This window comes from Cyprinus carpio, chromosome B3 (genome assembly GCF_018340385.1).
Source record: "Cyprinus carpio isolate SPL01 chromosome B3, ASM1834038v1, whole genome shotgun sequence".
NCBI lineage: Eukaryota > Metazoa > Chordata > Actinopteri > Cypriniformes > Cyprinidae > Cyprinus > Cyprinus carpio.
The window spans coordinates 37,897,679-37,911,333 of record NC_056599.1 but is presented as its reverse complement, the minus strand read 5'-3'; the positions used below and the strand labels follow the sequence as shown (position 1 = coordinate 37,911,333).

General features: G+C 38.9%; 1 protein-coding gene across 1 annotated transcript in view; it reads left to right on the top strand.

Moving 5' to 3' along the window:
- Positions 1-1,053: 1,053 nt before the first annotated feature.
- LOC109068996 (G patch domain-containing protein 8-like) overlaps positions 1,054-13,655 on the top strand; it is a 32,508-nt gene continuing 19,906 nt past the window's right edge. Inside the window, 2 exon segments of the mRNA XM_042720953.1 lie at positions 1,054-1,168; positions 7,376-7,453. Coding sequence (XP_042576887.1) covers positions 1,124-1,168; positions 7,376-7,453 — 123 coding nt within the window. The 5' untranslated portion in view covers positions 1,054-1,123.

The following is a 13,655-nucleotide window of genomic DNA, read 5'->3' as shown; positions in this document are numbered from 1 at the left end:
GCAAGAAATACTTGTGAAGACTACAGAATACCCTTAAACACACCTACATTTGTCAGTTTTGACTTATCTGAAATACTAAAATCTATTATAATTTATACTGTGCATGTGAAGGCCTTTATGATGTAGTTTATACTAACTTAGTACATAAAGCTCCGTCACTTATAAATGTTATATAACCTTTAAAACTACTGCGTTTTCACTTTACACATTCAGAAAGATGGTTGACCAGTGCAAACTGGTTAAAGCATGAAGACCAATTTACAGCATAGTCCCTCAGGACCTTGGCGCTAAATTTATGTGTGTTTTTTAAAATATCTTGTAAGAGTTTGTTTATCGGTGAAATGTTGGAATTATCATATTACGATACTATTACACTAATGTTGTTGTTGTTTTAATTTAATTTAAGTAATATGGAGTATTGAGAGTCAAGAGATTTCCATTTGATTCAAAGTTGTGTATTTAATTATATATATATATATATATATATATATATATATATATATATATATATATATATATATATATATATATATATATTTGTGTTTATTTTTTTTTTTTTTTTTTACTTTGACAAACATGTGAGCCAATGGGATTTTTTTTTTTTTTTTTTACCAGAGGGGGCCCTCATAGTAACCGACAAAAGATAGCTGAAACAAAGAATCACGTGAATGATAAATGCTATATACATAATACAATAAAATGACAAAACAAAAAAAATATCTTAAATAACAAACTGAATATAAATGTGTATTGTCATTGAAATTCAATTATTCGGTCATTCATAAACAGAGAGTTAAAAGGTTTATATAAAATAGTACTAGCAACAATAAACCACATCTTAAAGTGGATGCCTACATTTTATAAAAGGGTCCAGAAATCTTTTTATTTTTTTAATTTTTTTTGCAATAAATGCACGGTATTCCTACACTCTACTGTTCATGCTATGAAGAACAAACACCAGCGATTGTTCAATCGCTTTATTCCAGAGCCAATGGTGATTGGCCAGCCAGCCCGTCAATCAACAGAGGCGCACTGCCATTGGTCTATCGCTCATCCGCTTACTTTACTGGGCGTTTCAGTCAACAGAGGAACAACGCAGGAGACGAGGCGAGCAGGAGAGAAAATGGCCGACAGATTCTCTAGATTCAACGAAGAACGTGATTTCCAGGTAACAAATACTGCACGAGCTGCACGTGTCCGAGACATATTGCATAACCGTGCGTCTTGGAGAGCAGTGCGCTGTACAATTTGGTATTATTTGTTTGAGCCGCGGAGCTAGAGCTGCCTCTACGACACTACAACAGCGCTATCGTCCCGATTTAGCAGTGACAAGCTCGAGACCAGGGAGCTGTCCAGGTTACCTCATACATTTTTAAGAATTTCCAGTGAATATCCAGATGGCCGCTGCAGTGTGAGAAGTGTCGTTATTTGACCCCTTGTGCTCACGGGATATGTTGTTAATTTGAGAAGGGGTTTTGACGCTGATAGGATGACCGCAGCTGGCCTGGCATTGAGAGATAACCGCCTCAGTCATAAGAATATGAGCAAATATCTCATTTACTAACGGCCACCTGACTGTAATATTAATCATTCGAATGTAAAATGTTTGTTTATATAGAATCAAAAGTCTTTTTTAGTCAAAAACTGTGCTTTAACTTTGCTAGGACGTTAGCCGTGATATCATGTCCTGTGTATGCTCGCGGTTTTGTCTATATGTGAATAATACAGGCATTGTTTTGTTTTGTTTTTTGTCTCAGACTGACTCTTGTCTTTCACAATGGCATGTTTGTGCTGTATTTTGCCTACCTGATTTGCAAGTTATGGCAGCTGGTATAAATAATACTTTCCTGTCAGTAACAAGTTCTGTATTATTGATGCATGGACTCAGTGTGATGAGAGAGATCCGTTGTTTATTGCATTTTGCTGATGTCAGATGAGCGTTGGCATGTCAAATAAAATAGGTTTGTTTAAATGGTTTATTGAGTGAATCATGCAACATTTTCTGTGCATCTCTTGAGAAAACGTGCTGTAGATCTTCTTGGGCAATGCACAAGGAATGTTGTTTTTGTCTTGATGAATGGTGTTATTTGTCTTGAGGGTTTCTTTATATAATTCTTTATGGTCCTCCTGGGAAGTTTCTCTACTGATTTATCTGAAGGCTGGGATAGTTTTGTCCTGCACTGATGTGTAGGCAGATGGCCCATGTTGTCCAGCTCCCATCTGAAAGAAGGGTTCCCAAAACCACCCAGTTGGGCTGTGCATGGAGCATTGACAGGAACAAACAGGCTTTTATTAGAGTTGTGCCCACGAACAGTGTGAAGCCCTTAGTTTAGATTAGAGCCAGCAGCCAGCTGAGAGCCTTGACTTGGCAATTTGTCAGGGGTTGGCGGCAGAATTAACAGCATTTGTTTATTCTTTAAACAATCCATAGTAGTGTTTGGACACTATGGCTGTGGCTTTTTTTTTTTTTTTTTGGAACCAATTTTTAGTTTCACCAGCCTTGTTAGACTAGTGTTCAGAAGATTTCAGTACTTGTATATAGCAACAACACATAACATTTGTCAAATAGTAGAGACGTATACATTTTCTGTTTCAAGTAAAAGATGTTCTTTTGAACTTTTTATTTATTGTAAATTCCTAAAACATTAATCAAGCTTTCAACAAAAATATTAAGCAGCACAACTGAAATATTTTTGAGCAGTAAATCAGAATATAAGAATAATTTCTGAAGGCTCATGTGACATTGAAGCCTGGATTAATGGCTAAATTTAAGTTGTAATAGTATTGCACAGTATTATTGTTTTTTACGTATTTTTGAGCTGCCTTGGTGACCAGAAGAGACTTATTTTTTAAACTTTACATGAGAAGAAGTTTATATTTTTCCTATTCAGATATATAAGATAATCCCACTGTTTACATGCAAAACTTACATAAATCCATAGAAATGTGTTCCTTTGCATGCACACTGTCTCTGTTTTATTTATTTATTTACACACACTCATTCATTCACTCAAATTTGTAGAATTTTAGCATGTTAAGCTTCAGATTGTGGTTCTTTGGTTGTACGCTTTCTTTTGTCATGCGTGTCTCATCAGTAAAGCTGGTTCCGTGATTAGCGGTAAATATCCGTCACCTGTTTTCAAATGCACCGGGAGTTCATACACAGAGCCGTAGTTCACTGACAAGCTACGCAATATCGTGTTCATAATCGAATGCGATTAATCTCAATTATGAACAGAATATTGCGTAGCTTGTCAGTGAACTACGGCTCTGTGTATTAACTGCCGCTCCCGTTTGAAAACAGGTGACAGACATTTTACCGCTAATCACGGAAACCGGCTTTACTGTTGAGACACGCATGACAAATGCATGCGATTAATCGTGCAGCCCTAAATTTGTAGAATTTTAGCATGTTAAGGGGAATATAACAACGAAGCCCATGAAATATTGGAAGACTGAAAGTAAATATTAATAGACTTCCTACAGAGGTCACTTTCAGAAATTCATAACTGTGGTCATTGTTCTTGTTCTCCGTTGGGTTTTCCCTTTACGTTTTTGCTCATCTCTGTCTTAGACGAGGCGATGCATTGAGAATTCAGATGTTTTTGTGTGTGTTTATCTGCATTGTATTTCTATCTTTGACAGCAGTGCCTCTTGCTGACCGTGGCCAGCATACCAATGTGCTGGTCTGTGTACCTTCCTTATAGGTCTTGATGGAGCGGTCAGTTTTGTGTGTTGGTTGCTTCACCTTCCAACTTTATTCATGAGGTACGTTTATATAAATCTCTTGTTTTATGCAACAGACATAGTCTAACGGTCTATGACACACGCTTGTCTTTAGTTGACTGTTGGCTTTTTCACGTGCAGTGTCGGGCAAACAACCGAATGCACTGCATATTTTTATTTGTGAGCCTGAAGAGGCTAAATAAGTTCACCAGTATTGGTTTGAGTTCACTCAATTCTATTCATGTAAAGACTGGACATGACACCATGCTGTTTCAAGTGGATTGGTGGTCAGGGTTGCGTTCTGCAGTTTGCTCAAGGTTGTGATGTCTTTAAATTGGGTGATGGAGTGGGATTATTTATCTTGGCTGTGGCGGTTTTCTCTCTCCATGTTTGGTTGTGTTTTTTCTAGCTGCAGCGCTGAGGTGTGTGCAGGATCTCAGAGATGAGTTGCAGAACTTGGGATGTGAGTTCAGCTTAAAGTCTGATGAATCACGCCAGGCGGTCTGAGCCACATGTTCTGCTTGGTTGATCCACAACAGACAAACTGTCAGTCACATTTCTGCATTGTGCTCCTGTCTTGGCTGCAGTTAAACAAGGGTTTTGTGTGCATGCTGAAAAAATGCATTGTTTCTTTTTTTCGCTTAGAGCAAAGCCTCCATGTTGATTTCTTCGCTCTTGATATAGATCGATGTGCCCCATGCCATATTCTCTCCCAGTGGTTGTCCTTTCTGTTCAAAGTTGTGCTGATATGAGTTCAGCTCTGGCTCCTGAGGGGCCTGGACTCAACTGTCACTGATCCTGCTGTCGCCGGGCAGATGTTTTTGCTACCAGCAGACGGGATGAGAGTAAAATCCGTGCAGGATGGAAATGTATTTCCCAGAAAGGTCTTCCGCAGGGGGTGTCACCGTCTGTCTCTCATTTCCTTCGGAATTATTTCTCATAATTAGGCTTTGATCAGTTCTTTTAGTCTCAAATTGAAAAGCATTATTTCGGGGTGAACTGTTCCTTTAATATTACTATATACATTTTAATGTTATTTATCTGCAGTCCAAGTTAGATTTTATTTTAGAATTAGATTTTAATGAATTTTTTCTGCAGAGGCACATACTTTTCTAATAAACTCTCACAAAGTGATGGGTTTAGGGCTGTGACGGTCGCCGTGACAATCGCGTCGGTTGTCTACTGATTGAACGATTCCTATTTCAAAGAGAGCGCATGCAGTAATGAATGTGCCCTTGCTTTGGAACCGTGTCTACACCAGATGTGACACCGCCACATCGCAACAGGTTGAGTCTTTCTAGTGTCTACAAAGGACATTTGAACTCTGTGTCAGTACCTCATATATAGGACGATGCAGTTTACTGCCAGGGATCTGTCTTGTCATGCCACATCCAATGTAGCCATCACTTATTATAATTAGTTGTATAGTATTTTGTCATGCTGTGCTGCTCGCATCCGGTAGACATTGTGTATTTAACTTTCTTATTTAGGCTGCTTTCTTGTTTAACTGTATTATTTCTTTTATATTTATTTAAGAGTTTGCAGGCTGTGTATTCACTGACGGAAGTGCTAAGATAAACACTAGCTGACGAGGAATGGGTGTATTAGATGAGTGAGACAGAGCTGGGCTGCTCCAGGACAGTTTTGAAAACCATTTCAGAGACATCTTCTTAAATGTGACTCATATAAAATATATAACATGCATGCACAGATTTAAGTCAGCTTTAATCGCCTTTTTGGTAACTTCATGACTTAACTGACCACGACGCACATTGCGAGCCGCTACACACCGGGTTAATGAGCTGTTTTGATTTGTAATGACTGCAGATTTGTTAGAGACATGTAAGTAGTATGTTGCCATGGACAGCAGTGATATATTTTTTTTTTTTTGTTCATATTTGACTGCTCAATGCAGCAAGTGACCAATCAGAGTTAAGTATTCTAGAGAGCTGTATAATACATGATTGCTGCCCGCCTTTTTCACATTGTCATCAGTAGTAGATGAGCAGTGGGCTCATACAGACCTCTCATAATGAGTCTGACCCTGGTCATCAGCTGTTCGGGTGAACGCAAAGCAAGCTTTCGGGCGGGACGGCTGCTCCCCTGATGTTTAACTGACTGTTTTTAGTGTGATGATGTGAGTGTGGAGTGTAAATTCTCAGAACAGGTGCTGTTTCATGCCTAACAGCTTTACGCAGTGACTCGGGGTCAGAGTTTAATCAAAGACCAACCGATTAGATGAGAGGAGGATATAGTAGCCTCATCCTTCCTTTGAACACACCACATGCATCTGTCATACGTGGTATTGCTTTGCTCCTCTGCATAATCCTTCTGCCTACAAATCTCTCCTCTCTAGCACAGTATTGCAACACTCTGTGCTGTGTCAGAGAGCAGGGGCATGTCAAATCGTGACCCTGCTGAGAGCGTGTTTTTCTTTGTTTGCATGTGTAAGAGCGCACAGTATTCCCGTTGGATGTAAGTGGGAGTTTGCTATTGAATGTTGTTGCACAGAATAAATGTCAAGCGCAACCGTTGTGTTGTTGAGTTAATTTATTACTGTTCTTCAGAATCTCGTAGTGGCCGGTTCTGGTTTAAGCGGGGTGTGTATGCAGGTGGGTGTGTGTTTGTCATTGGCCTGTCTTTGGGATGCGTTGACTCCCTGTAGCAGAGGCTCGTGATGGCACACAGAGCTGGAGAGTCATGGTGGTGTACAAAAACAGCTGACAGCCTTAACCAGTTTTAGCTGCTGTCAGTCTTTTGAGTGGTTTCTGCTTGTATTAAATCAATTTCCTATCTACTCATTTGCCATGATCCTGTAATTCATGTGCTTTCATATTCATAGATTAAGATGGAAAGTTTCAGGTGAATTTAAAGTTAGCATTAAATAGAATTCAAAATTAAATGTGGGAAGACAGCAAGACCAAAAAAAAAACCATGCTTCTTCAATCATTTAGTCCTCTTAAACCCTGACCTCTTCTTACATTCAACCTCAAAATCACATTCAGATCAACAAATGATGAATAGATCCAAGTCTTCACCCCCCTTTTTTTTGGATACACTCAGATGAGAATGACAATATGGGGGGAAAAAAATCTGTCCCTGTATCTGTTACATTGCAACTTTAAAGAGTTGTCTTACATAAAGTCTGTTACTTTAAGACTGGTCTCTAGTTTATATTGTAATAGACCCAAGCTTTAAAAGGCCGAAGAGGTCCAATGGTTTGGATTTGAGCTGTGGCACTATTTTTTGGGTTTGAGGTGTTGCATTAGTATTTATTTGTGCTGTGGTATTTGTTGATTTAGCTTTCTTTCTTTCTCATTTAAATGTCTGTATTTATTGTATATCACCCCTCCTCCCTTTCAGGGTGACCTCATTTTTTTCTCATCTGATTAAATTCCTGCAGTCGGAATCGCGGCACATGAATGATCCGTTTATTCTGGAGTTTAGCTTTGAGCATGAAGCCAAAAATTGGTTCACAAAAACTGGATGTCTCTTTTCTGATTGTTCATTTTTGCAGTTTTTGTATGTAATTAGATTTTTAGAGGGAAAATGCTAATGGGACATCTTTCATTTTAGCGTATTCAAATTTTTACAGGAAATGTTTGCTCTGCTGTAATCTATCATCTTCCCTGTCTCTCTGTCCTCTCAGGGTGGAAATCACTTTGACCAGTATGAGGAAGGTCAGTTGGAGTTGGAACAGGCGTCTTTGGACAAGCCCATAGAATCGGTAAGGCCGCACACCTCACTTTGTACTGTTAACTAGAACAGCTGCTTCCTGTATGTGAGAGTGTGGATGATTGGTCCAGTCAGGGATAGCCACACCACCTCTATGGTCAGCCCCTTCCCTTATTTTAGAGATAGTCAAATCACCTCCTTTTCAGTAAATATGTCAGCACTCCCTTTTCCGGAGGCCACCGTAGACCCCTTCCCTGTTCTCCACCCCGTCCTTCAGTGAACACATCTGGTGTCATCACCTGTGTGACTGTATAATGAAGACACAGGTGAAGGAGATCTGTTGGATTGTTCCAATCACTGTGATCAGCTTGCTGTTTTTTTTTTTTTTTTTTTTTTTTTTTTTTGATCACAGATGTGAGTGAATAATGGATGTGCTTGTGTGATGTTAGATGGTATTCCAGAATGAAGTGTTTTATTTTGGACACTTGTTTGAAATGTGTAGTGGATGGCACACTGTGGAAAAGGTAAACGATACACACAGACATGCAATGTCATGCGCATACAATATATAACTCAACACCGGCCAGACTCTCTGACTGACATGTAGATTTCGATCTGTTACCCATGATTGCTTAATTGTATGAGTACAGCCATATCCAAGGCCGTTTCAAAGTACAGACCTGGAGTGTTTGTCTGTGTGTGCATGAGTAGGTCCCTCTGGCTCTGACCTGGATGAGCTGGATTCAGCTGCAGTGTAGGAGGATGCCAAGGGCCTTCATGATAGCCACAGTACACCCAGACCACAGCACAGTTAGCCCTCTTTATTTAAAGGTTGAGTTATACAAGTTAATAGAAAGGGAGAGGCTGATTACAAATGCAGCAGGTTGAACAAAGAAGATAATAAACTATGAATTAACCTAGCGATCCAGAAATTACAATAATATATATTTTGTATATGCTAGTGTTCAAATTTTTTTTTTTTTTTAAATAAGCACTGATAAATAAACACAAATAAACTGTTAAACTGTTTTTTAATTTCTATTCATCAGAGAATCCTGAAAAAACAAATCATGGATTCCACAAAAAATATGAAACAACTGTTTACAACATTAATAATTATAATAAAAGGAATGTTTTTTGAGCAGCAAATCGTCATATTAGAATGATTTCTGATGATCATGTGACACTAAAAAACTGGAGTAATGATAAATATATTAGAAATATTAATAATTACTTATGGTTATTTTAAATTTAGCAACTTTAGTGAGCATAAAGGACATGCATGTAAATATATATACATATGTCAATGATATTATGTATTATATGATACAGATTAAAAAAAGAATACAACCAAATGATTGAAACTCTAGTTGAGACAAATCTGCTTCTGGTTTGCTTCTGTAATCAGCAACTAGTGTATTAAACAGGCACACCAAAGCTAGCAGCAAACGCTCGTGCTGCATAAGCCACCAAATCGAGGCTATGCTGTAGGTTTGACGTTGAACTGTAACAGGCCCTGTAGTTCACTCTGTCCTCCTGCAAATAGACTCCCCTAAGCATACAAGGCAAAGAAACAAAACCGCCCAACCACCTCTTCAGAAGATGTGTGTCAACTCTCAGATCTAGACTTTAATACTAAAGGACAATCATCTATGCACACAGACATCCAGTGGTTCAATTAAAGCGCTCCATCAATGTATAAACTCTGAGTCAGTTAGATTTGTCAGACTCGGAGGCAGACCTCTGTTACGCAGACATGCCACCATTTCAGTTACGCAACTGGTCTGTGTGTCTGCTCCATTTGATTCAAGCTAGACTGACCTGATTTAAATGTGAACTACTCAGTGTGTCATCCACCTCACATAGAGGAGCTAGAGAGAGCGTGTGTGAGTTTTGATTGAGAGTAGGGTGTGTGTGTGTGTGTGTGTGTGTGTGTGTGTGTGTGTGTGTCTGTGTGTGAGAGCACATTAGTGCCCAATATCTTGTGTGTGTTTTTGTGTAAGTGTTTGTGTAGGACAGTTTATTTCAAGATATTTTCAGTATTGTACACAACTTGGGGTGTTCGACATTTCTCTCCTGCAGCGAATTGGCCCCAATTAGCTAAGCAGCTCTGACCCGGTTTGTATCTGCACGCTCTGCTCTCCTCCTCCTGTCTCTTTAGGGGCTCCTTGTAACGCTTTCTCACTCTCTCTGTCTCTCACCTCTTCTCTCTCTCTGTCTCTCTCATCATTCTGTCCCTCTTTCTGTCTTTCCAACACAGTGATTCGGTGTACAGTACCCTCTGTCATTATGTGCTGGCATGGTGCTTGTGCAACTGGGACTGCATTTTTGCTGACTAGGCATGTAAATAATATCGCAGGCAGCTTTCGTCTCTGTCTCTCTGTCTAGTTCTTCTGGTTCGCTCTGTATTTCAGGGGCTTGCATGCTTGATATCTCTCCTCCTCTCCATGTTGTCCTTTCTGCTCCAGTTACACCAAGACCCCGTGACTAAGGCAAATTTATGCAAATATGATTAGGTAAATTCTCAAAAATGTCCTGTTTCTTTCCATTCTATTATCAGTTTTTGTAATCAAGTTAAAATGCTGGTTAAGTCTTTCATGGCTAAGAGTTTTATGTCCCATATAAAACATCTGCAGTCCGGTCTTTAAAAACAGGTCATCTGTTTATTGAAAAACACCTGTTTGTATTGAAAGGACCATTTTTCCATGTGCATTTGTGTCAGCTCAACAATTAGGAAAAAATGTGTGTGTCCCACTTGAGCCAGCAATTATTGGAAAATGTAAACACATTAAATTGTATATATTTTTATTTAAATTTTTTTTGCGTGTGTTTTATGGTAAATTAAAATGATTATTTTTTTTATTTAATTATTGTGTAATATTTTAAAATTGTGTATACAAATTACATCACATACATAAAAATGCACTTATTTTTATTTATGCAAATTAAAAATACATTCATTTTTGGCATAGGATAAGTGAAAAAATTTGAGCAGGATAAGTGCTATGGGCCAAGCAGACTGGCTGAAAAAATCCTTTTTGTTGAGAGTGACACTGGACATGGTGAAAGTGATCTTAAAATAAGATAAAATAAATATATTTCTGTAGCTTGTGTTATCCTTTATTACTAAGTCTTTGACTTTGAATTATATAATCATATCCAATAACCCCTCATTTTTAACATATGCTGTAGAAGCATTCTCATCAGGATTTCTCAGACCTCACGGTCAGATCTGTTCAGTATTGTTTGGACCAGCCGTCGTCCCAGAGTGCGAGTCAGAAGGACGGGAGAGAGAGTAGGAGTGGTGGCCTGGCTGCCTGCCTGAACCAAATGAGTCCTGCTCCTGCACTATTGTCTATGGAGTGGTGTGGAGAGTAGAGCTGCCACATGCAGTGTTCGTGAAGAGCAGAGCCGCTACACACCGCAGAGAACGATGGCTATCACTGTCAATTATTTACACTCCGAGTATAATACACTGTTCATGATGTTTCCTCAATCACACAACAACATATGAACTTTCATTTATTTGCCACCTGTTTTCCTGTTCTCGATCTGGAGTGTCAGGGCTATTTTCCACCAAACAGCAGTGGTGTATTTATATCACACAAGTCCTAGCAGCTGGTCCGTGGACAGTGACAGCCATCACTGCATATATGTGTATGTGTCTTGTTCGAGCGCTGTGTTTGCCACGCTCTTGTTTTTCCCATGCCCCTCCTCTGCCAATCATTGTGTGTGATCTGTAGGCAGCTAGAGGTCTGTGGTAATCAGGATCTTCTCTTATTTTCCCATATGCTTTTATCTACTCATCCCTCTTCTCTCTTGCTCTCTCAACACCTTTGTTTGTCTGTTTGCATGTTAAGTCAGTAGCATTAGTTTCTCACACACACTCCCCTTCATCTTACTATATATCTCAACACTCATCTTCCTTTCTCCCGTCCCCTAACCCAATTAGATGTGCACTGGGCAGTGACCCAGAAATCAAAAATCACACACATCACAAATTGGATTGTTCTCGCTCTTGGTATGAGTTCTCTAGAGGTTTCACTATGACTACTGCAGGAAACTCAGAATGATTGCATTGATACAGCAGAAAATACAATTGTCAGTCCTGTTGTATACTGCTACATGTGGTTATTTTCACACAATTTGGTTAAGAATTTTTAACCAAAATCATTTCCTTAAATGTTCAGGGCGACCTTAAAGTGAGCTCAGGTAAACCTCTGCCGTGTGAACAGAACCACACCGGAAAACCAGTCTGAGGGCATTGTCTTTTAGGGTTCTGGTAACTCACAGTGATGGTGATATGAGCTGTGTGACTTCTGAGGGTTTTAAAGTCCAGTTGTTGTTGTTCAATGGAGCTGCTCCCATCAGTTTTGTGGTCTGGGTGAGACCCAAACATTGCAGTCTATACTTAAATATTAAAAGAAAATATAAAAAAAAGAAGTATTTGCAGTCATCCATTAATCAAGATTGGAGGGATAGGCTACATCTGCACCTTGACTGGACACATTTATTATTATTATTTAGTCTTTGGTCACTTGTTTATACCAGCAGTATTAACAAAAATAAAACTCTAAAAAGTAAATGAAGTAAATCCCAATAACTGACTGATGAGACACTATAATTATATATCTCACTGGTACATCAATTTTGCCATCTTAACAGACAGAAATCAACACCTGCATTGTTCAGAACATTCAGTTCACAGAGTTTAGCTTTGCAACCACATACACACACCTTCTCTTAATGAAGCTTTAGGCGATCTTCTATATGAAAGTTAACCCCAGGAATGTTCTGATGGAAAGGTCAAGGTTTGCCATTTCGAGGCAGCACTGACCTGTTGATGCGATCCTATCTGCTTGTTAAGCTGTGATGTAACAAATAATGTTTCCGGGTCCAAGCCTCAACTCTGTTTCAGTTGAGAATCTTAACAGCCGTTAATGAGGACTATTTATTTATAGCACACATTTAATTTAAGCTTTCAAAAACTCACAATGTACACATTAACTTGGCTTATGGCATCCCAGTTACCAGTATTTTTAATGATTCAGAAAAGATGAATCACTCTGTCTGGCCACCAGAGATTTCAGTATGGAGATAAAAGTAAGGATTATGATATTTTGGTGGTATTGCAGCAGGCACTGAGTATATAATAGCACCGTATGTTGTTTGCTTTTGGCATCTGATAAAGTGCTCGGACCCGGAAATGGTGACACGTGACATCAGTCATAACAAGTGGATCGCTGAGGTGTGTCTTCCATCATCTTTGTTGACAGTCGTCTTTTTTATTATTGGAAAGTTAAGAGGTTTAAAGGGATAGTTCACTTGTTGTCATATACTCACCCTCGAGTTTTTCCAAACCTGTTCTGAGACTTGTTGCACTTGCATATTGCTCTTTTGTTTATTTTGATTGCTTCCATGGTCCTCATTTGTAAGTTGCTTTGGATAAAAGCATCTGTTAAAAAAATGACTAAATGTAATGTATGAGTTGCTTTATACTGTTGAACATAAAAGATGATATTTTGAAGAATGTGGGTAACCAAACAGTTGCTAGTCCCCATTGACTTCCATTGTATGGGGAAAAAAATATTCTTCAAAATATTTACTTTTGTGTTTAGCAGAAGAAAGAAACTCTTGCCGGTTTAGAAAAACTTAAAGGGGGAGTAAATGATGACAGTATTTTCATTTTTGGGTGAACTATCCTTTTAACACTGTTTGTGTTTATGATGAGAAAGATTTTGTTGCAGTTTTTTGAAGCCATTGATTTATTTAACACAATATCAAACCAAGTGGCATGCATTAAGGGACAAAGCTCACTTTTAAAGCAAATGTTTGTTGGATTTTTAAGCATACTGTATGATATGTTGCAAATGAGTTTGTTGTTAAAAGTACATTTTAACCTGGCTCTAGCTTCATTTGTTTTCAGATGTCTCTTGGTTTGATATTTTGCTCTCAAATTATCATACAGACATACAACTGTGGCTAAAATACAGCAGATTTGTGGCCACTGTGCATAAGACAAAGAAGTGAATGTGACCTTAAAAAGCTTCTCTGCTGTCTTCCCATTTGGTCCTGAGCAGTTCCACCTTGTGGCAGTTGAGGAAGGGAATGTGCTAGATTACTCTCTCCTTCTCTTCCATAAGCACACTGACACAACACCAGCTGTCCCGGTCCCCACCCCCAAAAAAATCTTGGCTAGCCCATTACCCCACCTTAACTTGGTAACACTTTCCCGCTCTGATCTCTCTGGCGCT